Raw genomic sequence first — 24,576 nt, 5'->3', positions numbered from 1 at the left:
GAAATGAGTCTTATAATCATATAACTAATCATATAAATCACGAAAAAGGTTTAGAATGTGGATATAAGTTCGTTTGTTGGTAGTTGGGATCGAAAATGACATTTTTTTCCCATAAATGGCCTATATCGACCCAAATGACCCGTAGGCTTGCATAACGAACTTCAAATGAGTTTCATAAACATATAACTAATCATATGAATCATGAAAAAGGGTTAGAATGTGGAAATAGTTCGTTTGTTGGTAGTTGGGATCGAAAATGCCATTTTTGGCCATAAATGACTTATATCGACCCAAATGACCCTTAGGCGTGCATAATGAACTTGAAATGAGTCTTATAATCATATAACTAATCATATAAATCACGAAAAAGGTTTAGAATGTGGATATAAGTTCGTTTGTTGGTAGTTGGGATCGAAAATGACATTTTATTCCATAAATGACCTATATCGACCCAAATGACCCTTAGGCTTGCATAACGAACTTCAAATGAGTTTCATAAACATATAACTAATCATATGAATCATGAAAAAGGGTTAGAATGTGGAAATAGTTCGTTTGTTGGTAGTTGGGATCGAAAATGCCATTTTTGGCCATAAATGACCTATATCGACCCAAATGACCCATAAGCGTGCATAACGAACTTGAAATGAGTCTTATAAACATATAACTAATCATATAAATCATGGAAAAGATTTAAAAAGTGTACTTAGATTCATTTTTTGATATTTGGGATCGAAAATGCCATTTTTGACCAAATATGATCTATATCGAGCTAAGTGAGCCTTAGATGTGCATAAAGAACTTGAAATGAATCTTAGTACACTCAGAAAGTTGTTTTCGTGACCAATATAATTTGTGTTTTCGCATATGAAACTTAATTTAATTTATTGGTTTGCATGTACGTTGTTCTTTTAAAGGTATTCACAACTCCAAAGGAGGGGCCCTTCACCAAAGAGGAGTTGGATGAAGTTCGAGACAAGTGGGCTACTTACTTCAACGATTGTGAATTACCTCAGTGTAATAATTAGAGCAGACTTGTAGTTATTCGTGACTCTTACATTATTTTGTTATTTATCGATTTAATTAATTACATTTGAATTAATTCGAAAATATAATTGGAAATTTGAAATTTATATAATTTTTGAGGAATGTAGTATTCTATAAATTATAATGCAGAATTTTATATTGCAAAATATCAGGCACGACCGTGCAGATTTTTTTTTTAAAAAAAAAAAAAAAAAAAAAAAAAAACTCAAAAGTTGCCCTTGTTTGCAACAAGAGCAACTTATGTGCAGCTTATAAGTTGCCCTTGTTTCAAACAAGAGCAACTTATGTGAAGCTTATAAGTTGTCCTTGTATGCGACAAGGGCAACTTATACGTTTCACATAAGTTGCCCTTGTTGCAAACAAGGGCAACTTATAAGATTATAAGTTGCCCTTGTTAAGGGCAACCTTTGATAATTTCACAAAAGTGACCCCCCCATATGTTGCCTTTGCAATTGGCAACCTATAAGCCTATTTTAAGGGCAACCTATAAGGTTTTTTCCTCTAGTGCTCATTGCTTCAATTAGGTTATACTATACAACGTAAGTCATGGCTAGAAATAAGGAACTAATTATTCTACAATATATGCTAATTATTCTCTACTTGTTCCACAATATATGCTAACTGATTCTAGGCTTTCTAGCCTTTAAGATAGATTACATAAATATTATTATTGAGTATTTTGTAATCTTCTCATTAAGGCTAGAATCAGTTAGCATATACTGTGGAATAATTAGAGAATAATTAGCATATATTGTAGAATAGTTCCTTATTTCTAGCCATGACTTACACTGTATAGTTTGTATATAACCTAATTGAAGCAATGAGAATAGCCACAGAAAACATTTCTTTCACAAAGTACGAACTGCGAAAAAGGATAAAGTTACAGCTACCCCTATTTATACAACGTCAGTAAAGTACATGAAAAGCTTACTATCTATAAAATTTACCGTCTAAACTTTCAAGGTGGACTACAAGCTCAAACAACCTGAATCAAACAGGTATGTCTTGCTCACTAGCTTGAACCAGCTTCATACTTCTCACGTCAGTATGCTGTTGCTGCTGTAGACCTAGAGAGCAATTATGCTCAACATTCAGAAAATGGAGAGGACAACTTTCTTCTCCAAAAGAATCCATATACAAGAACATTTTGGCCACATAACCATATGAATAGCATGAAATCGAAAAATATATTACTTCAGAAAACAAAAGAAACAAATTCCGCATATGGTTATGAAATTAAACTCATTCTTGATAGCCATTTGACAGCCGGTTTTGCGAAATTCAAACTCTAGTGGATATTGCCACTGCTGCCAAGGTCTGGCAGAACAATGCGGATATGAAACCACTCATATACAGAAAGGTAAACCACAATACCTAGAGAATGGTTCCCCATTTTCCAGATGTGGTGCACACATCATGCAATCACTGGTGGGCTGCTGCCTGGGCATGATACAGATATAGATTTCTGGCGGTAGCCAGTAAACTCTTCAATCTCTTACTAAATATATGTTTGACGTCATCTATCCATGAAAGAAGCCCCATTACACCTGCAGGGAAGAATTTTGAAATTATTTCGTCTAAAACACAAGTGTTTGATAAGGCATGTAACACTGAAACCATGCAGTCTTACCGAGAAGGCATTTTATTTGAAGGTAACTAAATTTACTCTTGATTCTTGAGATGAAAAAATCCAATGTAGAACCTAGGAAAAAATAAACTCAAAATTTGATCACTCTGATGATGCAAAATGCCCAAGCTAGGAAAAAAGCAGAAAAAAAACATCATTTTCCTTTGGGGCATGCCTGGATTGTCAGTAATGGGGGTGGAAAAAACAGGGGAATAAAAGCTCTGATTTTTTAGATGCCTGGAGTAGGAGTAAAATTTTAACGGGGTAACGCATACCCCTGAAAATCAGGATAATGGTTACCCAGGGACCCCCAATAGTAATCTTTCTTCCCTTAACAATTACTCTCTCTCTGTCTTTGCATTTCAGATCTTCCTCCACCTCTAATACTGTTCTTCCCAGCTCTCACTTCCTCTCTCTCCCTTAACGATTAGAATCCTTCACAGTCAAATTCGACAACATAGCGGAGTCAAAATCTGTCGACCTTGTGAAGGTGTAAACACATTATTGCCTGAAATTGCTCTCTCTGTCTTTCACTCTGACAGTCTGACCTGCAAGTTATATGTTTATGGTGGGTTGCGAGGTGGCAGATCAGTTTTTTGAGGTGGTTTGCAAGATTTGGGTTGGCAAGTTGGGTTTGTGGTGGTCTGTGAGGTGGTGGGTTTGTATTGCATGTGGTGTCGTCGTGTGAAGTTGAATATTGTCTTGCTAGGGACGCTTGAGGATCAGACGGACATTTAATCTTATCTGATAAATATTGTCAAACTTCAAAGATATAAAAGATAACCCACTTATAATTCCGATTAGTAAAACTTTCCCCACTAACTTTTACACCCTTAATTAGTCAAGGGGACCCAGGCATGCCCTTAGTCACTGGCATTGGCAGAGGATAACAAACTCAGACTATGTAGTAATAAACTAAGAACTGTGATAGCTCTAAATCTTACCATGCTCATATTCCTTGGTTAAAGAAAGACCATATATAGCAGATCTGGCATAGGTTAGAACCCGAACACTGGGGGGTGTACCCAAATTGCTACATATAGATCTAAGAATGCCGCTGAAATAAAGAGAAAAAGAAGAATGTTATTGAAAGCATCATTGTCTATAGATAGGAGACATGAGGAATTCTGTCCTGGCACATACTCTGTACGCATTATCGTCAAAAAGTCGGGTGGCAAGGATTCCATGAACGAAGAAATATCCTCCATTGTAAGAGCCTTAAGCTCTTGCTTGACAATATTTCTCTCTTCATTGGAAATTCCTCTTCCGAGTCCTGCTTTACTGTGTTGAACAGAAAAGGGGAGAAGACTATCAATGAGAAACTAAAACCAAACTTTAAGTTTGTGACCCTATTTGAGAGGAATAACACGCAGTTGCTTCAAGTTTTATTGCTCTAATTTCTTATGAGTGATATCACTGTGATCCATGCTGGCAGGCATGCTAAGCAAAGAAAAGTCAGCATTTTATCAAGTGCCTATATAGGAGAAGTTCAATACTCCAACATTGGCCTCAGATTTTAGAGCTCTAATCTCAACTCTTGTGATCTGTGTTAAACGGCATGTTAAATACATCCTCTGCTTTTTCTTTTTCTTTTTTAAATTGCACCATTTGGGTTGACACAAAGATTAAGAAAAATTGTAAATATCAAACAAAAGAGAGGGAAAAGATTAGGTTAAATGGTAAATGTGAGTAAGGGTAAAGTGGGTATTTAGTGTGTGAGCACACCAAAAAGCATGTTAAAGCATACCATAAAAAGAAACGGTGCAAGTAATATGCAACTTCCATAAAGGAAAATGGCGCAAGTTAAAAAAAACGGAGGAAGTATTAAATCTTTTGTTTTAAACTTTATGCTCTAAAAGTGTCATGGAGCAGGCAGCAAGAGTAGCCAAAGGATACAAATCGGAATGAGCCCTCATGATTTTACCCACAAACATTTATAAATTAATTCAATCTTTTGTAACCAAAAAGCCAGATAAATTTACCCATTTACTGTCAGAAATTCAACTGTTCCTGTTACTTCCTCCAGCTTGACCACCTACCTCTCTTCTACATACAATGATACAAAGCTAAAGGTCAATTTACTACTCCATTTTAATTACTTATCTTCTCTTTTTAAGGGGAATTGGGGAAGGTGGTGTAGGGGTGGGGGGGGGGGGGGTATGTTGGAGTGGTGATGTTTTGATTCCTCCCATAATATTCGATTTTTCTTTTCAAGCAAGTAATCAGTACTAAACAGTAAAGTAAAAATCACAAGATAGGTCTTGCACAGAAATTTCTGATAATAAATACCTGAAACCATTACGATATTCATTTGAGCAAGTCCACAAAAAAGTTATGCATATTAAATATTGGGGAAGCCAGTCATGTTGGCCAAACTGATAAGCATTCAAGTGTATTTTTCACAATAAAAAGCAGAGAAAATTTTACCTGTTCATCGTTCTACCAGTGAATATAATGGGCAAATATCTAGAATAGGTACGAACACCGAAAGATTCACCAATATGCAGTATCTCATTCATATCCTTGAGAATCAGTGCCTTCCATAGTCGACAATAATCCCTTCTGAATCTTTCATCTAGTTTCTTGTACATTCCATGGTCTAAAAGAACTGAAAATTTTGCCATAATATAAGAATGCGTCACAGCTAAAACTAATCTCAAACCGGAAAAGGAGGTCACATACCCAAAGTAAAGCCTTTCTGACCATTTGGAGAAACTAAGATATTTCCAGGATGTGGATCTCCATGCACAAAGCCATGGATAAATATCATATCAGCAAAGACTTCCATCAGAGCTTTCGCAACCTAACATGATATTTGATGCAAAAGCTTAGGAACAAATATTTCACCACATAAGTCAATATATCTTGATATGTACTAACGTATGAGAATGGCTACAAAAATAATTTACATAGAAGACATATGTCCATATGAAAATTACACTTCCCATTAACTTGAGCAGCAACTCTCTTTCAGTGTTCGATTAGAGTTCTTGTAAAGACTTGGTCTACCAATCACAAAAGTAAGTTGCCAAAGAACAAAAGACACAGGAGCAAACCTTTCTTGGATCAATGCCTGATTTTTCCAGAAATTCCAGGTCATCAACCTGAAATCTAAGACAATGAGTACTTGGTGACACATACACAATGGAGAAAAATATGAAGGGAATAGCACTAGTATAATGTTTATATGCGTAACTATGACATCATAAAGGTAAGCACAAAAATATTCCTTAGGTACACATACGCAAGAAAAATATGCATTAAAAGTTATACAGCCACCTTCGAATACTTAACAAAGGGAAATTGGCGGGGAAAGGCGAATTCTTATGCGATGAGTAAAAAATGAGCACCATATGAAAGCATATGTTATATAAGTGACTTTGCAGATTTTCATAAAACATACTAGCGTCTAGCGGAATCTCCTGGCCGACAGTGCAGGCGTACGTCTGGTCGATCTTCAAGCTGCAGTCTATTTGCTGCAGTTCATTTGCATAATGATTCAAGGAATACTTTGCATCTAATCATAGCCTTCCATTTGCATACTAAGGGCTACAATTAAAAGTGCAATTATTGTTTAATTCTTTTTGTTAGCTTCCTTATAAATAGTAGCTTTGTTTAGGTTGAAATTCTTGAACTTGGGTCGTATGAATGAGGTTAAACCTCGAAGCCATTAACCATAGAGAGATAACGTACTTCTCTCAAGGTTTTTTTATTATTGCTTTATTTCTTATCCTTCAATTATATAGCCGAGTGTTTGGTTTGAGATCACCACTTTTTAAGCTAACTTAATCTTTACCTGGTGCTTCATTATCTTAGCTTAGCTGTTAAATCACTTGGTTCAAGTTTGTATCTCTGGCTCTGTTCTGATTTGTGCTTGAATTTTAAAAGCTTAGTTTATGGGTGTGAAATCCTAAGCTATATCCAATTTGTTTCGACAATTTCTAAACACAAACCCCTAAAATATCACCTTCTTTGACTTAGTTGGGAAAATGAATCTGAAAATTGAGAAGTCTATGTTTACCTCAACCATGGATCATTTTATTTCCTTAAACCCAAACTAGTCTTCATCCCTCCCCTAAACCCAGAAAAGTAATTAATTGAAGTAAGATCATGCTTTCTGCACTTCAAGCTTACTAAGCTAAACAGCAATCCAGAACCAGCATAAGCTAGGTCTTGTGCAAGCCTTGAACCCTTAGAGACCTACATGATTGGTTTTAGCTTTACTGATTTCAAGGGCATAAGTTTAGAATTTTATCAACTTGCTTTTTACAGAGCCAGTCATAAAAAGGGCTTGGCCTACCATGCAGCATCAAGTGGCTAAGTAGATTAGGTCAATCAGAGAAAATGTATTGTCAATAACGCAAAAAAGATTGGATTGATGACACACTTAGGGCATAACAAACAGCTCTCAAACCACATTGGATATTTGGAACCAATCTTTATGAGTTCATCTATGTTAAGTGTGTCATACCTGTGGTGGAAATTAAGCAAAAAAAAATTGGGAGATAAAACAAATCTTGATGCAACTCCTATATTTGCACAAATCAGAAGAGTTGATTGGATGCTGATGTGAACTCCAACCTTTAGAAGGAGAGAATCAAGCAAACTTATGACAAAGGACCACGTGTTGAGAATTTCAAGGTGTTTGTGCTTCTTTTCGATTCTCGTATCAAGCTCTTGCTAAGAAAGTTGGAATCAAGATGTTCTGGTCCTTTCAAGATGGTAAACGTGTTTCCTCATTGAGACATATAGAGAGAAAATGTTGTGAGTTCATCTATGTTAAGGTTGCGTTCTACTCACCTGATTTTCACTTATTTTTCCTGAACTTATCAAAACTTATTTTAGTTACAAACTTACAAATTGTACTTGTGTAGCCCTTATTTTTCCTAAACAATCTTATCTGAACTTAACTAAACTTATTCCCAAAATAAGTGGAAATAAGGTGAACATAACAGAGCCTAAGTGTGTCATTATGTGATGGAAATTCAGCAAAAAATCTTTGGGAGATTAAAAAATCTTGAAGCAACTCCTATTATTGCACAAATCAGAAGAGCTTTGGTTGGAGGCTGATGAGTATTCCAACCTTTAGAAGCAGAAAATCAAGCGAACTTGTGACAACGGACCACATGTTGAGAATTTCAAGAAGGTGATTTGTGCTTCTTTTCGATTCTCGTCTCAAGCTCTTCCTAAGAAAGTTGTAATCAAGATGGTAAACGTGTTTCCTCGTGGAGCCATCATGATATAGAGAGAAAAGAGTTGTTTCTTAGAGGTTAAGACTAAAGAGTTGACTTAAAGCTGGTCTGGGTACATTTCCATATGAGTATCTTTGAAGACGGTTTTTGTTGTCAATGCAGGCATAGTTGCGGAACCTTAAACCAGCACTTCTCAGGATGCAGATTGGTCCAATGATTTTATTTAAATTCTCATTTTATCACATCCATATTTCTGAGGCGCTTGTTGGTTTGAGTGTCGTCTTCAAGTTGTAGTGTTGTTGAAAGTGGAAGTGTAAACTTGATGGATGGAAATTTGGGTTTGTAAGACAAGCATTGATTTTTGAAACATCCGTAGCTTTTGGCTGGTCTAAAATTTGATGCAAAATATCCTACTTCGTATTAAACAGTCCATCACTCCTTGCATTCAACTTTAGGTGGTTTCGGAATGATAACTAAGGCATTATTTGGCCAAGCTCCTGGAAAATGACTTATGTTTCCTATAAGTAGCTTCAGAATAAACTGCCTCTACACATGTTTTGAGGTGTTTGGCAACACTAATTTAAGAAGTGCTTCTAAGAAATAGAAACACTTTACATTGTTTGGCCACACAAAAAATTTAAAACTTAAGTAACAAAAAAAAATTAAAGTCCCGAAACAATGTATCTATCCTCTCCTTTTGCTCTCAAATATTGATGAACAGTCATCAATATCATAATCACGCCACCATCATCAACTTCATCTCACCATCAATCATTGTCGGGATTCATCACTTTCATCTCTCTCCCTTTCTTCTATCTTTCCTTTTTCCATAACTAAAAACATATTACCATTGTACAAAGGAATGCGGTCATATCAAATTTTCTCTCTCCACAATATCTACATCCATTAATGCTTATGGCAGAATTCCTAAATTAGGAATCCTCTTTAAAGGCCTATATCCATTCACATCCTCTCTCAATTTGTTAGTCTATTTCCCTCGATTACATTGTTGTTCTCCTCCCTATTCATTTTCGCTACAAATTGTTGATTTGACGGTGTTCAGCGTCCGGAAAGAGTGAATTGGATACGCTGTTAATTAAGATAAAGAGATCGTTCTGCCATGGGAGAGAAGACAGAGAATGGTCTTGAGGAAATATGAGCTAATGAACTACCATATGGAAGATCTGGAACGAATGGAACACAGTGTTTTTAGTGGGATAAGGCCTCCATTATGTTTATTATCACTTCATCAAGGGTCTAACTGTCCAGATGAAAATGTCATCAAATAGGGTCAGTAGCGCCTCGAGAGACCCTTTTAGAAGCTCTAAATTAGGGCCTCTACTCTCCCCCCCCCCCCCCCCCTCTAGAAACACTTTAGGGCTTCTGCAAAGCTAGTTTCTACTTCTCATAAATCCTTGTTTGCCCTATTTACTATTTCTAATCCCAAGAAGCTGTTGTAGGTAGGTGCTTGACCAAACACACTGCTGTAAGATGCAGTATTATTCAACATAACAAGGAATTTGGTAAGTAACACTAGCACAGAAGTTTCCTCATCTTGAAATTCATATTACAACTTTTTCAGGATGATACTACAAAGAAGAATTTCAATCAACAAGTCAAACTCCAGTTTATCAGTTAAACAGCCATATAGTTTCCAACAATTTAAAGGTTAAACATAGATTACCTTTTGTCCAGAACAAAACTGCATGGTCAAAACTTGGCTGGTTGTAAAGTCCTGTATAAACAGTGAAATTGTTTGGTTAGCTCACACTGAACTTCAATACTCATAATACATAGGTGCAGTCCAAAGATATCATTAAACACAAAAAAGCAACCATGAAACAATAAGGGCATATTCTCACCCAAAAAACTCGTGGGATCTTGACATTCTTGCTGTCTCTAAAATTGTTTGCTGTCTTCTCAGAATTCCTTGCTTCCTGAATGAAATCTTCAATGCCCCAAATAAAAAGAAGAGATCAAAAATCTTAAGACACGTCATATATAATTCCTTATATAGAAATTCATCACGGAGCTCTCAGTAACCATCACTCACATTATTCTACATCCAAGATTGTGTATTAGATAGTTTCTACCAACCTCCCAAGCAAAAGAACAAAATAATCAGATGTTATCGATAATATTTACCACAGTTGTAAGAGAGGATGAAATTATTATTAGATGCCCAACAAGGAAAATAGTGAAGGGCGAAGATTAAAGTTCGTCTTGATTAAATGGTAGTATGGCTTAACAAACAAAAGAAATTAAGAAAATACATATGGCACCTTGCTTCCTAATTGTTTGACGAGCACAAACTTATTTACAGCTGTAGAGAGCTAAAGACAACTTAAGAATGTTCATCAATATTTACAAGCATTGCAAAACTGTAATACCCCGAATTTTCGGGTATTTTCTAATAAATTATTTTGGTAATTTAAAATGATTTTACAATTTAAATTAAAGGTTTTAATGATTTTTATTAAAAGAAATTACAAAAACAAATTTTCAGAATTATTTTAATCATTTTCTTAATTTATTTATCTTAATTAACCCTAATAATACCCAGCTATAAATACACAATCATAACCATATTTTCCCGTGCATAATTATGCTTACCATCAAAACCTTTCTCCTCCTCTTGCATTGTCGATAGACCTGTCAAACGGGTCGGTCGGGTCGGGTTGTAAAAAAATTATTTTCGAATTCGGGTTGAATCAGGTCGGTCACTTTTGGGTTCGGGTCCACAAATGTTTGTTCAAGACCCGGAACTTTCGGGTTCGGGTCGACCCAACGGGTTGAGAGATTTTAAAACACGCATTATATTTTCATTAATTTAGGTGATAAATATACAAAATATGGGCAAAAATTAATAAATTTTCCTACACACGTTTATATTTAGTCAAATTCAACCATAAAATGACGTATAATTCAAATTAAAATCATATTACACACAACAATAGTAAAAAAACTTGTTTATTATGCTTAAATTTTCTCATAATCTCATTTATTCCTACAAATACAATGATTTTCAATCGGTCGGGTCCAAAACGGGTTTGGTCGGGTTTTGACCCATTACTTTTCGGGTTGCTCGGGTTCGGATAAAAACGGGTTACGGGTCACAAAATCTTGTTCAGGACCCACTTTTTTCGGGTCGGGTTCGGGTCGGTTTTCGGGTCGGGTCGATTTTTGACAGGTCTAATTGTCGACCCCGTATGAATTGCGTAGCGTATTCATAATGGACTTGGTGTTAGAGCATCGACCCCGTACGAGTTGCGCATTCATAATGGAACATTAAGTTTAGTGGAAGTCGTGACTGCGGTAGCAGTGACACTCCCAAGGTTTGGAAGGTGGTTTTATGAAATAAAAACAAGGATTTTGATTATATAAAAAGGTCCAAATTTTGGGTGTTGTTACAAATTGGTATCTAGAGCTTAGATTCGAATTCTAAAAAAAAACATATATTTTCTTTTAGGGAATTGGAATTAATAATAGGTTAAAAATTGTAAATCGGTTTTTAGTTGAAATAGGATAAAAATGAACATTAAGTTTAGTGGAAGTCGTGAGTGCGGTAACGCGTTAAGAGAATGTTGTGACTTATTTGAAAGTTCTTGTCTAGTACTTATGTTGTGTTGTTTCTATCTTTTTTTTTTGTACTTAGATGGTTCGTACTAGATTAACTGCGAGAAAACAAACCTCGAGAAGAGGACTTGGTGTTCGAGCATTGACCTCGTATGAGTTGCACATTCAAAATAGAGAACATGTTTCACGTTTTATTAACCGGCTAAGAGCTAGCATTGAAAGCTACTGGTTGAATGACCTGCCGGAGGATAATGACTTTCATACTCCGGCTAGGCAAGCTGAAGTCCTAATAAACACTCTTCCGATAGTAGGACCTCTAGCTCAGGTAAAGAGAAGGCACAGTCGTATCTTTGTTAACGGGGAGCCTAATACCCAAAGGTACTATTATATGGGACGATGGTTCTTGGACCTTGTCCACTTAGAAGGAGGGGTGATTGATGCAATAAATGCTTGGAACTATGATCGTATGCCAAACAATCAAGATAGTGCGCCGGAAGTAAGTGACTAATCAAACACCGAATAAGAAGATGTGTTTGATTAGTCACTTATTTCCGGCGCACTATCTTGATTGTCTAGCATACGATCATAGTTCCAAGCAGTTATTGCATCAATCATCTCTCCTTCTATGTGGACAAGATCAAAGAACCAGCGTCCCATATAATAGTACCTTTGGGTATTAGGCTCTCCGTTAACAAAGATACGACTGTGCCTTCTCTTTACCTGAGCTAGAGGTCCTACTATCGGAAGAGTGCTTATTAGAACTTCAGCTTGCCTAGCCGGAGTATGAAAGTCATTATTTTCCGGCACGTCATTCAACCTGTAGCTTTCAATGCTAGCTCTTAGCCGGTTAATAAAACGTGAACATGTTCTCTATTTTGAATGTGCAACTCATACGAGGTCGATTCTCGAACACCAAGTCCTCTTCTCGAGGTTTGTTTTCTCGCAGTTAATCTAGTACGAACCATCTAAGTACAAAAAAAAAGATAGAAACAACACAACGTAAGTATTAGACAAGAACTTTCAAATAAGTCACAACATTCTCTTAACGCGTTACCGCACTCACGACTTCCACTAAACTTAATGTTCATTTTTATCCTATTTCAACTAAAAACCGATTTACAGTTTTTAACCTATTATTAATTCCAATTCCCTAAAAGAAAATATATGTTTTTTTTTTAGAATTCGAATAAAAGCTCTAGATACCAATTTGTAACAACACCCAAAATTTGGACCTTTTTATATAATCAAAATCCTTGTTTTTATTTCATAAAACCACCTTTCAAACCTTGGGAGTGTCACTGCTACATTTATTCTCCATAGATATTAAATGCAAAGTAACAAAACAATTTAAAAACCATTAAAGTCAAAATTAACTAAGTGGTGAAAGTGGTCTAACATGAAGCGTGAGGTAGTTGGGTTTGTATCACGGTGTTTGACATGTAAAAAGGTGAAGGATAGGAAAGTTACAAACTTTATAGGTACCAGGATGGAAGTGGGAGTCGATTTCTATGGATTTCGTGATTGGATTGCCACTTACCAAAACAACAAAGAATGTCATTTGGGTCATAGTTGATCGGTTGACAAAGACAACAAGATACATAGCCATAAAGGATACTTGGAACGTGAACCAACTAGCAGATGCATATGTTCGAGAAATTGTGAGACTGCATGGAGTTACTAAGGATACCATTTTGGACAGGGATCCAAGATTCTTGTCAAACTTTTGGGATACTTTTCAGCAAGCATTTGGTACTATACTAAAGTTCAGCACAACACTTCATCCCGCTACCGATGGGCAAACAGAGAGGGCGATTCAGACTCTAGAGGATATGTTAAGGGCTTGTGTAATGGATTTTGGTGGATCATGGGATATGCCTATGATTGAGTTCTGATATAATAATAACTACCATGCAAGCGTAGAAATGACACTTTATGAAGCGTTGTATGGGAGAAAATGCAAGAGTCCTTTGTGTTGGAGTGATATTAGTGAGTCGTTGACATTGGGGCCAGAAATGATAGAAGAAACAATAAGACAAGTGAGGTGGATACAAAAGAATATGAAGGCAGCTAAGGAGCTAAGGATCTACAGAGTGGTAGAATTCGAAGTTGGAGAAAAGGTTGTACTTAAGATTTCACAACCATAAGTGTCATGCAATTTGGAAAGAAGGGAAAGTTGAGCCCAAATTGGCCCGTATGAGGTGTTGAAATAAATTGGAGAGGTGGCATACCAGTTAGCTTTACACCAATGCCAGAATGTTTTTCATGTCTCCCAAATCAGAAAATATGTCAATGACCCTAACCATGTAATCCAACCCGAGTCTATTGAGTTAGATGAGTCGTTAACCTCCAAAGAACGCCCTATTCAGATTCTTGATACCAAAACGAGAAGTACCCGGAACAAGGCAGTTAAATTAGTTAAAGTGCTATGGTCGAATCAGAATCCCGAAGAGGCAACTTGGGAAGCTGAGGATGACATGAAAAAGCGTTATCCGTAACTTTTTTGAACAAGTACGAACGAAACTCTTTTAAGGGGGTTGAAATATGATACTAACATACTGGTTTCGTTGTTTTAGCACATTGTCATGAGAGCTAACCTTAAGTTCTAATTTTCAAGTATTTTCTAATAAATTTAGGGGTGTTACAAAAACGGCCCAAAAAGGTTACCTTTTGAAGCATATTAAATCATTAAACCATAAGTACGTTACTGACCTAGTTCTGCTGAAATCGCCTCTTTAAATGCTGCAAGAATCCATCCAAATCTGTATTCAGGAAATACCTGAAGGGCACTAGAATCAGACAAATAAACAAGTACTTTAATAACGAGGTGGTGAAGAAAAGGTCTTATATTGGCTTATAATTGTTTCATCGGTTTGAAGGGAAAACTACTAAAGGAAACAAAAAACTTATTAACTAAAGTCATTGACGGATTGAAAGGTAAGTGTTGACGGATTGAAAGGTAATGTGTCAAAGCAAACCATGTGGAAGCATGCAACAGATCCACATAATTACTCGTTGGACTAATCACCTTCGACAAATGGCTTCTCAGAAAATTGCATAATCCTTCCCACTTCCTACACGGCGGGTTACCCACACCCCTCTCCTCCACCCCAACCCCCCTTTTCTCTTTCTATCACTAGAGTCAAAACACTGGAGAGAGATATTCTTTTGCAGTTTTAATCACTTCTATGCAAAGTAAATTCCACAAATTTCAAAGATTAATCAAGCTTCAGAAATTCTAATTTTGTGATAAATAATTTAAACGGTGAAGTGTATATCAGCATGTGATTGCCTCGTAAAACTGCAAGGAATATAACACTCCACTCATGAAGATGGGGTGCAACCCCATAGATACATATGACCATGACAACATACCTCATTGAAATAATCATTCAACTATTGTTGCCACAAAGAAAAATAGATTGCAATATAAGAAGCATCAAATTTACTGGTAATTCAAAAGAAATTATCTAGTATGTGGAATTTGTACAGAGATTACAACATGTAATTTGGTTCTTACCCAAGCAACAACTTGTGAAACAAAAGACATGATAGTAATATCTAACTCCATCAGCCGCTCTAACCCAGGGTACTGCACCTGTTGAAATAGAAGAAATGAATTTCATATAATGTTAAAATAATGTGCACGCATCTTTTAATTAGGTAAACATTTAACCAATCATCTTTCCAAATTCCATTATACTAGCACACTGTTGGTCATATTTTTCCTGTATAAAACTCTGATTGACATTTCTGGAAGGTCAGCCTAGAATAGTCGTTATGGACATGAAATTATTATAACTGCTCTAAACAAGAAAACGGATACTCAGAGTAGGACAAGCTTCATTTCTTTTCTCAAGTAGCTTCTGTCAACTGATCAGTTATAATACCCCTTCCCCCAAACAAAATGAAATGCATTATAGCTCTTCAAAATGTGGGATAAGGATTGTGAAAGTTGCACAAAATAAAATCCTCATCCTCAACTCTAGAAGCAAACGTAACCTAATAACAAGAGCATATATATTAAATCTTCCTAAAAGGCTTCCATTAAAATATCTTCATATTCAGTGGAAAAGAACCATGCGGCACAACATTATAATTATGAGTAAATTATAAAATAAATTCAGCCCATGGCCAGAAATTAATAATTGTTTATGTTGTTTGATATAATAGCTTATAAGAAATCTAAATTAAGTATGACCTATTATGTGTAGAAATCTACTCTCATCTCCTGTGTTAGGAATATTATGATGGACGAATAGTAGACATAAAAAAATTTATATGTCCTCCCTCTGTTTCATAAAGATCTTCCTTTTTCGCTTAAGTCTGTTGCATTAATTTCTTCCTTTTTTTTGCTTTAATCCATTTGTCAAAGAAACAATATTCTTTTTCCCCAAATAGGGCCACTACCTTGTTGGTAGTAGATCTTTCTCAAATCATGACAACTTTTATCTGTTGGTACCATTGCTTAATATAACGAAACCTTATAGAGTAGTTTTAATGGCAGACAGAAAGTTGGCCAGTGACAATTCCGCTTCATAATGGCACGGGCATTTAGGAGTTTAGCATACATATCTAAAGACAGTATTGAAAGACTTGTGTCCACTGGAACTTTTGAACCCCTTGATTATTTGTATTTTCAATTTTGTGTTGTGGTATTAACGGAAAACAAACAAACATTACAAGATTAGAATTGGTTTTCAGATGTATTAGAATTCATATGGATAGTTGGATACACGTCGGACATCTCCTATACCTGCTAGAATGGTCATCAATATTTCATGACAATCATATGGTCATCAACATTTCATAAACAATCATATGTGATGTAGTCTCAATATGACTATCTTTATCTCATCAATGGAAAGGCTCAAGCACTAGATGTGTTAAAAAGTACAGCTGAGATGAAAACTAACTTAAGAATCGAGGATTCGAGGCACTAAATTTGATTGTGTTGATCAATTCTATGGTAGATGCAATTGCAAACCCATTTGCTTTTTAACCCAGACTCGGGAAATATCATCACATACCCGTGCCGACACAACACGACACTGACAGGGGTATGAAACCTATGTCAGGCTCGCAAAACTCCATTGGGAATGGGCTAACTTTAAGAGCTTCAGTATAGAAAGAGAGAGGGAAGGGGTAGGTATGGCATAAAGTACTTCGGGGTTCTTTTTGTTTCTCCTTCTTCCGTTTCTCTCTCCTTCAACTTTGTTTCTCTTTTCTCCTTATCGGAGTTACTTTTATGTTGTCTTGTCCCTATCTTACCGTTAAGGAGAAAGAAGAGAAACAAAAAAGAACTTCAAAGTACTATCTTCTATACCTACCCTCTATCTCCCTCTTTTTACATCGAAGCTCTAATATTTAGCCGTGTCCAAGTGGAATTTTCACGGATTTCATACCTGTGTCAGTGTCGTGTCTACGGGTATGTGATGATTTTTTCCGAGTCCGGGTAACAAAGCTTACCTGGATGTGCGGATTCATCATTTGGTTGCCGAATCTAGTCCAAACTTTATTCTAATTTTTAAGAAAATTTTAATTCAATTTAAAAAGTAGCTTTCTTCACATAAAATACATTTAGATTCTAACTTTAAGTCATGCACAATTTGACAATTTATCACTACTGTAAATCACTTTTTTCCTTCAATAGTTATAATTCACCCAAAAAAAATTCAAATCCTAGATCTACCTCTACACTCAACTAGAACCTGGTATGACAAAGACACAACACTGACCTTCACAGCAACTTCCTCCCCGCTTTTCAGGACAGCACGATGAACTTGAGCAATTGAAGCTGCAGCGAGTGGTTGCTCGTCAAAAGAGAGAAATCTGAAGGTTGCATGAGAGCAATAGTGAGTTTGAGAACTAGAAGAACATCATCTATATTAGAATAAAAATCTCTATAAAGCCACAAAAATATCTTAACACACTTAAATTTTAAATCTTCCGCACCACAAAATCAGATTTTTCAACATTCAGTCATTCACCAAGGCATCCTATTCAGGCCTTAGTTGAAGGAGTTACCATGAAAAAGGATTTCAGGAATCGAAATTGTCACACATATCTCGTTTTTTTATTAACCTTTTTTTACCATGTTCAACCACCCTCCCCAGCAGATGAAGTCCTAATTATCTTGAGCTATCAGTTGGAATAGAATATACTCAGGGGTGGTATCATTTCTACTGTCTCTTTTAGGACGTCTCGCGTTCATGTTAAGCTTTGGAATTTCTTTGGGATCAAGTGACTTTCCAAATACGTAACTGGAAATGAATAACTCAAAGTTTTGTCTATATTTTATTTTGGGGTAAGCAGTCTCCTGCATGTAAGTTGTCATATACCTGTCTCTCCATGCCAATATTGGCAGTTAGGTTATAGAAAATCACACTAGTGAGCTAGTGATAGCTGATATCCTATTTCTAGAAGAAGATACAAAAAAGGAGAAATTTAGTTGCGCTGCTAAATAGAAGAAGCATTTAAAAGAAAAGACTAAGGTAGTGTTCTTTTCGCCTAAATTTCACTTATCTTATCTTATCTTCTGTTATCTTACATAACTTATCTTATCTTATTAACTTTCATCTGATCTTATCTAGTTATCTTTAACTTATCAGAACTTATTAGCCCTTATCTTATCTTATAGGAAGTATTATATTTATTGGCCTTATTGGAACTTATTAGACCTTATTCGGTACAAGAGATAACCTTTGAACTTATTAAATCTTATCTTGTAGGCCTGAACTTCTTCTTTTTTATCTTATCTAAACTTATTGGCACTGAACTTATGTGAACTATTAGCCATTATCTTATCTTATTTGATCTAAGCTTATTAGACCTGAAATAAGTGAAAAGTAATATGGTTAGAAGAACAGAATTTTACTCCCTTAGTCTCAATTTGATCGTCATAATTTTCTTTTACGGCAGTCCCAAATTAATTGACATACCTCCTTTTATTGCATGGGTCCACTAATATTCTATTATCTCTCTCTCCCCACTTCCAAATGGTATGGTCTCACATCCTCGGTCAATTAAAAATTCTTCCAATTTCTCTTAGATAGATAAGCCAAGAACTTTCGCATAAAATGGTAGTTGTGATGTTTAAATTGAGATAAAGGAGGAATAAGATTCATCCAATAGCACTCATTCTAGAAATTTCCATTACATTTAAGTACTCATATCATGTGCTTTTTACGATTTATCTCTAAGCTCGCTAGAGTCCTAAATTGATCAATACCATACTATAATAGTAGGAAGATGCTTGAAACAATTGTATGAGACTAGATAAATTTTGTTTTTTCTTTTTCTGAAAAAGGCAAAAGCATATCACACTGCTGGAGAAATAATGGCTCTCGGAAATATATTAACTGATTGCACTCCTTTTCCGTCATAATTAATGGGGCGACTTTCTAACCAAAAATAAAGATAGAAACAGAAAGTGGTTGAAAGCTGGTGAGCAAGATATATAACTATATGGCCTATAAATGTAAGTTGTCATCAAGGGCAAATGAAATATATATCAGGTATATACTCACATATGAGAAAATTCAGAATTAAGATTTCTGCATATCACTTCTTTTATCAAATTGAAATCACAAGGAACTGCCTAAAGATCAACAAACGTCATTAGCATTCAGCACATGCATGACTGCATACAAAAAATCTTATTTAGGATGCAAGAAATCATTTCAAAATATTGACTTGAAAACATGAATGAAATTCGACTTAAACCTTATCTTGTAAAACAGAAAGTGTCATTATATATTCCTTTGGGAGCTGTCTCAGGGATGATGCAAACTGACCAGCTTTCACATAAAAACCTTTGTTGTCTTCACACAATTTCAATATTCTCTTAGCAGAACGCAAATGAACCTGAATTGGGAAAACATGATCGATTGAGAAGCAAGTGACAAACATGATCAATTAAGAAGCAAGTGACAAACACTTCAATGCCATACAACTTATGGTATTATCCATGAAGTTTTAGACATTACAAAGAATAATACTAGTCTCCTTTACACTGCCAAGTCAATCCCCCTTCAAGGAGCTCACTAAAGTTGCACAATACCTAACCCACCAACCTAGAAGGCTGGAACCATAGAGCTCAACCCCCCATAAATGAAGGCCAAGAGAACTCGACTTCATTTTTGTAACTAACTACCAAGTGTTAAGACAACAACCCTCGTTGTGACATGATAAAGCTTTAAAGAGAAAACAAATACGGAAAAGACTAAAACATGCTCTAAGAATGTAAAAATGAAACCATGAAGCAGTACAAGGTACAAATAAAAGAAACAGAAATCTTGTTATTACTTTAACAATCTCTTATCTCAAATGACATCTCAGACTGCAGAATGCAATCATATAATACAGAAAAAAGAGCAAAATACTCAAGAAATGTTCGATTTTTTCAAACAATAGGTTAATTAACGTAAGTCCACGCATATCCTCTTTAATCCAATGTTGTTTGAATCCTCTTCTTCCTAACCTCCCTATCAATATCTTCCTCCTACAAGTGGTTAGTTTTTGTGATGAGGTGTTCGACACTGTGAAGGGGAGTGCAACAACTGAGGTGTCTTGGAAGTGACAGCATAAAAAGTGCCTTGGATTCTTGGATTCTAGCTCCCAAAAAAATGATAGAATACTAACTATGATCATCATAATCAATACAAGTTCAATTTACACTAAAAGTTTTTGCAGAAGTAAAATTTAGGGTCTGAATCAATCAATTACTCTCATAAATTGTAAAATTAAAATTATATTCATAATTGGTAGGCGTTGAGTATGGTAAAAGCAGAAAATTGTAGCACACTCAAAAAATAATGAAAAGAAACCCGAAAACGAAGCAGAAATTCAGCAAAATACCTCAGAATTCGAACGCTGATACTCATCTGAACCCTTTGTTAACCCATACATAGAGTACTTGTAGTCAAAAACGGTTGAAGCAATCTGCAAAAATAAGTAAGAAGCAAAATATGATTGATCAATTTCAATCGGACCAAATTTCTAAATGAAAATTACGGGAATAGGGTAGAAACAGGTGAAAGATGGAGAATTTTGGACCGTGAAGAAGGTGTAAGAGGAGCGTCGAAGTGCGAATATTGGAGCCCCTGGATTATCGAAGACAGGGGTGGTGGCACGGGAAGAAGCGTCGGGAACTTGGAGAGCGTAAGCACCGGTGGCCGTGACGAAGAGGAGGGATAATTTGGCGGCCTTGGTGGGAAACTTGAAAGAAGCTGGCCACCGCATTGTAGTGGTGGTTCTCCCAGGTACGGCGGAGCGTCGAGCAGCGTCAAAAGATATCGACGCAGCCGTTTTGCTGTGACTCTGTGAGCAGATCGTGGACTTATATACGGTTCACAATCAGCATGGTATACCCTACATCGCGATAATAAACTTGAAATCTTAATGAGGTGGAAATTGATCGAAACTTATTGATCAGATAGGTTTGAATTTAGAGTTGATTGTGGATGGAACAGCCCGCTAAGCCCGATCCATCTGACCCGTTAATATTAACGGACGGACGTGGATTAGATAATATTTGTCACGGACAAGCCCGTCCGATATTTTATAATTTGTTTAGTTAGTCGATTATACTTGTATTATTCTTATTTTGTAATAATAGAAAAACTTTCGGTTGTTGATTTTGCAGTTCTAACTTTCATTATTAACTTAACAAATAGGAGTAACTCGATTCTTTCTCACATTCTTACAAGAATATCCATGATTTTAATTTTTCACTTTGTATTATAGGATAGAACTGGAAAATTTTGAAATAATTTAAGCAAAACGAAATTTTAAACTATAAACCTAATACTCCCTCTGTCCCAGATTAGTTGTTACACTTTTCTTTCTTGTTTGTCCCAGATTAGTTGTTACACTTCTAAATTAGGAATGATCCACAATTATTATATTGTCTCTCTCTTTCCACAAAAACTTTTTTTTGGTCCCCACACCCTCTCTCATTCAATTAAAAAAAATACCTCACTAACTCATATCACATCTACTTTTTCAATAAAATAACAATTGATAACCAAACAACCACTTATCACCTAAAACTTTGTGCAAAGGTAAGTGTAACAACTAATCTGGGACGAATGGAGTATAAATTAATTATATTTCGTAAAACAATTAAAAATATTTTTAGGCCCGGCTCGTTTGATAGGCGGGTACGGACAAGAAGTCAAACCCGCAAAGAAAGGGTATGGTTTTTACATCTACCCCGTTGGACAAAAAAGTAAGCTTAGACTCGACGGGCTACCGGTCCAAGCCCGCAAATGATCACCTCTATTTTAGTTTCAACTTATCCAAACTTATTAAACCTGGAACTTTTTCGGGACATGTTTGAATTGGGTATAATGGATTGAGGTAATAAAAGTCAAACCACCTCAATAAAAGGAAAATCAAGATGAATTAGGGTGGTTACAAGGAGAGGGGTGTGATGGTGTTGTTGTCACGAGAAGGGGGAAGGGGAAGCTTTACCCCACATGAGGGTAATAATCACCCTAGTGGGAGTAATATTTACCAATTATCACCACCACTTCATTCCCTCACCATCACCTTCAATTACATTATGGAGTATTATTTTTAATTTGACTTTATTATCTCCTTAATACATTACCCCAATCCAAACATGTTCTTATTGAAAAGTGATCGTACCCATAACTTATTATTTAGTCGTTTTACTTAAATAAATCTCACTTTCTGATTAATTACTCCGTAAAAACTACGAAGTACTCCGTATGTTATACTCCAACATCATCAAACTGTTTAAAAGTAGTTCAAAACCTCTTGGTTTGAAATTAAGTAATTTCTTTTCCAACCATCTTAATTTAGGAAAATTGAAAAATCTTCTTTAAAAAATACCGCAATGTTGTAGGTTTTGGGTCAAAACCAAAGACAATGATCATTTAGAAAATATTCCTGAAAGCATAACATATCTGTAATGAATCAATGTAAGGGAAGGATATAATAGTGTGAGTGATATTAGGTAAAAGATAAATTAGGTAAGTGTAGTAGAATGGTTATAAAGTGGCACATTAGGTTATGAGAGATAGGTTGAGAAATTAGTAAAGCTTAGGCTTTGGAGAGTGGTGACCTCAAGTCACTAAACCTAGAGATTGGTGGCCTCAAGTCACCACCCTTTGTATCCCATTTTGTGTTTATCATCTTTCAAGCAAATTAAACATATTTCTGCCATTAATTTTGTGCTCCAAATATTCACTTCGTCACACTTGGTATCATAGCGGTACAGTTCTGGGAAGGGCATCTGGTCTGCTTTTCTGGAGAAAAATAAATGGTGTTTACAGGATCTGAACAGAAATCCGAGGAGAAGTGGGATGAGATTTTCCAAAAACGTAAGGAAGATCTCGTGAAAAACATCATGGAGGGTCTTTCTCCGATCTTTTCTTCGTTCCGGCAAGAATTGAAGGAATTAGGAGAGAATGTTACTAAACTTAGAGAAGAGATACTCAAAGAGGAAGAGAAAGAAGCAGCGGTGGAAGATCTAGAGAGGGTAGAAGCAAAAGGGATCGGGCTTGGAGATTTGAGGAAAAATAGATCTAAAAATAATCCTGGATTTCTCGAGGTTTATCACGTCAGAAAATTTGATGGACGGTTTTACAGGGTCAAGGAGACTATGCTTGTTGTTTTGCAGGGGTCAATTCTGATGGTATGTTTGATGTTTTCAGAGGGGAAGGGAAGAGAAGAATATTCGAGCGTGGAGGTGCCGGAGGTTGCGGATCTGGTGGTGGTCCTGGTTGCTTCACCGGAAGAAGCTCTAATGGTGGATCTGGTGGTCCCTTACCGGACACGGTTAGTGGTGGCAGCCTGAGAAGATATTTGAGTGGATTTGTAGGTAGTGGTGGTGCGGGAAAAATCACAGAAGAGAGCAAATTTTGGAACTATATGAGAGGGGAGGTGCTGGGTGCAGTGGCTAAGGTGGAGGATCTTGGATTCCTAACCGGAAATTGTAACTTTGGTGTTCGAACCACCACTTGCGGTGGCCTGAGAAAGGGACTGGAGGGATCCGTGAAGGGCGGTTCAGAAGCAAGCGGATCTAGTGGTGGTGAACCTGGGGAATTGTCCAAAAAAAATACCGGCGATGGTTTACTCTTCTTTTCCGATGAGAATTATGGTGGTGGCGCACAAAGTCAGTCATGGTGGTACTTGCAGATTCCAGAGAAATTGTGTGGAAGAAGCTTGGTTGGGTTATTAGTTGGCTTGGAGGGGAAGGCAATTGTAGAAGAGGGGATTAGTAAGGGCAATTTTGTAAGGGAACAAGGTTGTGAAGATTTCAGCAATGAAGTGATGGTGATGGGGCCGACCCATTTAAAAGACTGGACTTGTTTTACAAAAGAAGACCAAACAAATTACTTTAGGCCAATTTGTTTTCCCCATCTCTGAACCCCTTGCTTTCCCACCTCTGAACCCCAATTACTCCAACCCTCCATTCACAACCCAAAGCAACTTAACCAACATCAATCCGGCCCAATTTTGGAGACCCGGATTACCCACCTCACAACTCAATCATCCACCAAGCTCAATTTACAACAAACCCACCCAACCTTTTATTTTTAAACCAAATTTCTTTTTAGATTTGCCCAACTCAAAAGCTTACCATCAAATATCAGAATCATCTCCCCACATGACCATTCCCACTCTCACCTTAATTTCAAAACATGACAGCTTTCTACTTCCCCATGACAACCTAATCAGTTTGCTTGCAACACCCAGCAAAGAAGAGCTTGAACATTTATGGCAGCACTGCTATGAAGATAGCATTGACCAGCGTTATCGAGGTCGAGAATCGAGTGCAGACTACTATCCACCTTGAGGACAAGGTGGAAGTTTAGGGGGTCGGTATTATAACGAATCAATGTAAGGGAAGGACATAATAGTGTGAGTGATATTAGGTAAAAGACAAATTAGGTAAGTGTAATAGAATGGTTATAAATAGTGGCACATTAGGTTATGAGAGATAGGTTGAGAAATTAGTAAAGCTTAGGCTTTGCAGAGTGGTGACCTCAAGTCACTAAACCTAGAGATTGGTGGCCTCAAGTCACTACCCTTTGTATCCCATTTTGTGTTTATCATCTTTCAAGCAAATTAAATATATTTCTGCCATTAATTTTCTGCTCTAAA

General features: G+C 36.4%; 1 protein-coding gene across 5 annotated transcripts; it reads right to left on the bottom strand.

The window, feature by feature from the left end:
* Positions 1-1,889: 1,889 nt before the first annotated feature.
* LOC110801974 (uncharacterized) lies at positions 1,890-20,827 on the bottom strand. 5 transcript variants are annotated; one of them, XM_022007387.2, is made up of 17 exons: positions 20,497-20,818; positions 20,299-20,382; positions 19,165-19,305; positions 18,969-19,039; positions 17,178-17,271; positions 14,960-15,037; positions 14,152-14,218; positions 9,729-9,814; positions 9,551-9,601; positions 5,731-5,778; positions 5,357-5,477; positions 5,102-5,282; positions 3,818-3,955; positions 3,619-3,731; positions 2,678-2,749; positions 2,422-2,594; positions 1,890-2,114 (listed from the first exon to the last, which is right to left on the bottom strand). In XM_022007387.2, the coding sequence occupies exons 1-16, from the start codon at positions 20,680-20,682 to the stop codon at positions 2,470-2,472; spliced, it is 1,656 nt and encodes a 551-aa protein (XP_021863079.2). In that variant the 5' UTR covers positions 20,683-20,818; the 3' UTR covers positions 1,890-2,114; positions 2,422-2,469. The 5 variants fall into 5 exon arrangements, with proteins under 5 accessions (XP_021863079.2, XP_056693926.1, XP_021863078.2 ...); XM_056837948.1 differs by having other exon boundaries at positions 1,890-2,594; positions 18,969-19,035; positions 19,236-19,305; XM_022007386.2 differs by having other exon boundaries at positions 1,890-2,594; positions 20,497-20,817.
* Positions 20,828-24,576: the final 3,749 nt, after the last annotated feature.

The sequence above is a fragment of the Spinacia oleracea genome, chromosome 1, assembly GCF_020520425.1.
Source record: "Spinacia oleracea cultivar Varoflay chromosome 1, BTI_SOV_V1, whole genome shotgun sequence".
Classification (NCBI taxonomy): Eukaryota; Viridiplantae; Streptophyta; class Magnoliopsida; order Caryophyllales; family Amaranthaceae; genus Spinacia; species Spinacia oleracea.
Note: the sequence above shows the minus strand (reverse complement) of the source record. Positions and strands in the feature narration are given on the sequence as shown.

Coding starts and splice junctions, on each gene's coding strand:
- LOC110801974 (XM_022007387.2), bottom strand. CDS start 20,682: ATGCGGTGGCCAGCTTCTTTCAAGTTTCCCACCAAGGCCGCCAAATTA. Junction 17,272..18,968: donor AATTCTGAATTTTCTCATAT/GTGAGTATATAC, acceptor TGCAACCTTCAG/ATTTCTCTCTTTTGACGAGC. Junction 5,283..5,356: donor TCAGAAAGGCTTTACTTTGG/GTATGTGACCTC, acceptor CAAAATTTTCAG/TTCTTTTAGACCATGGAATG.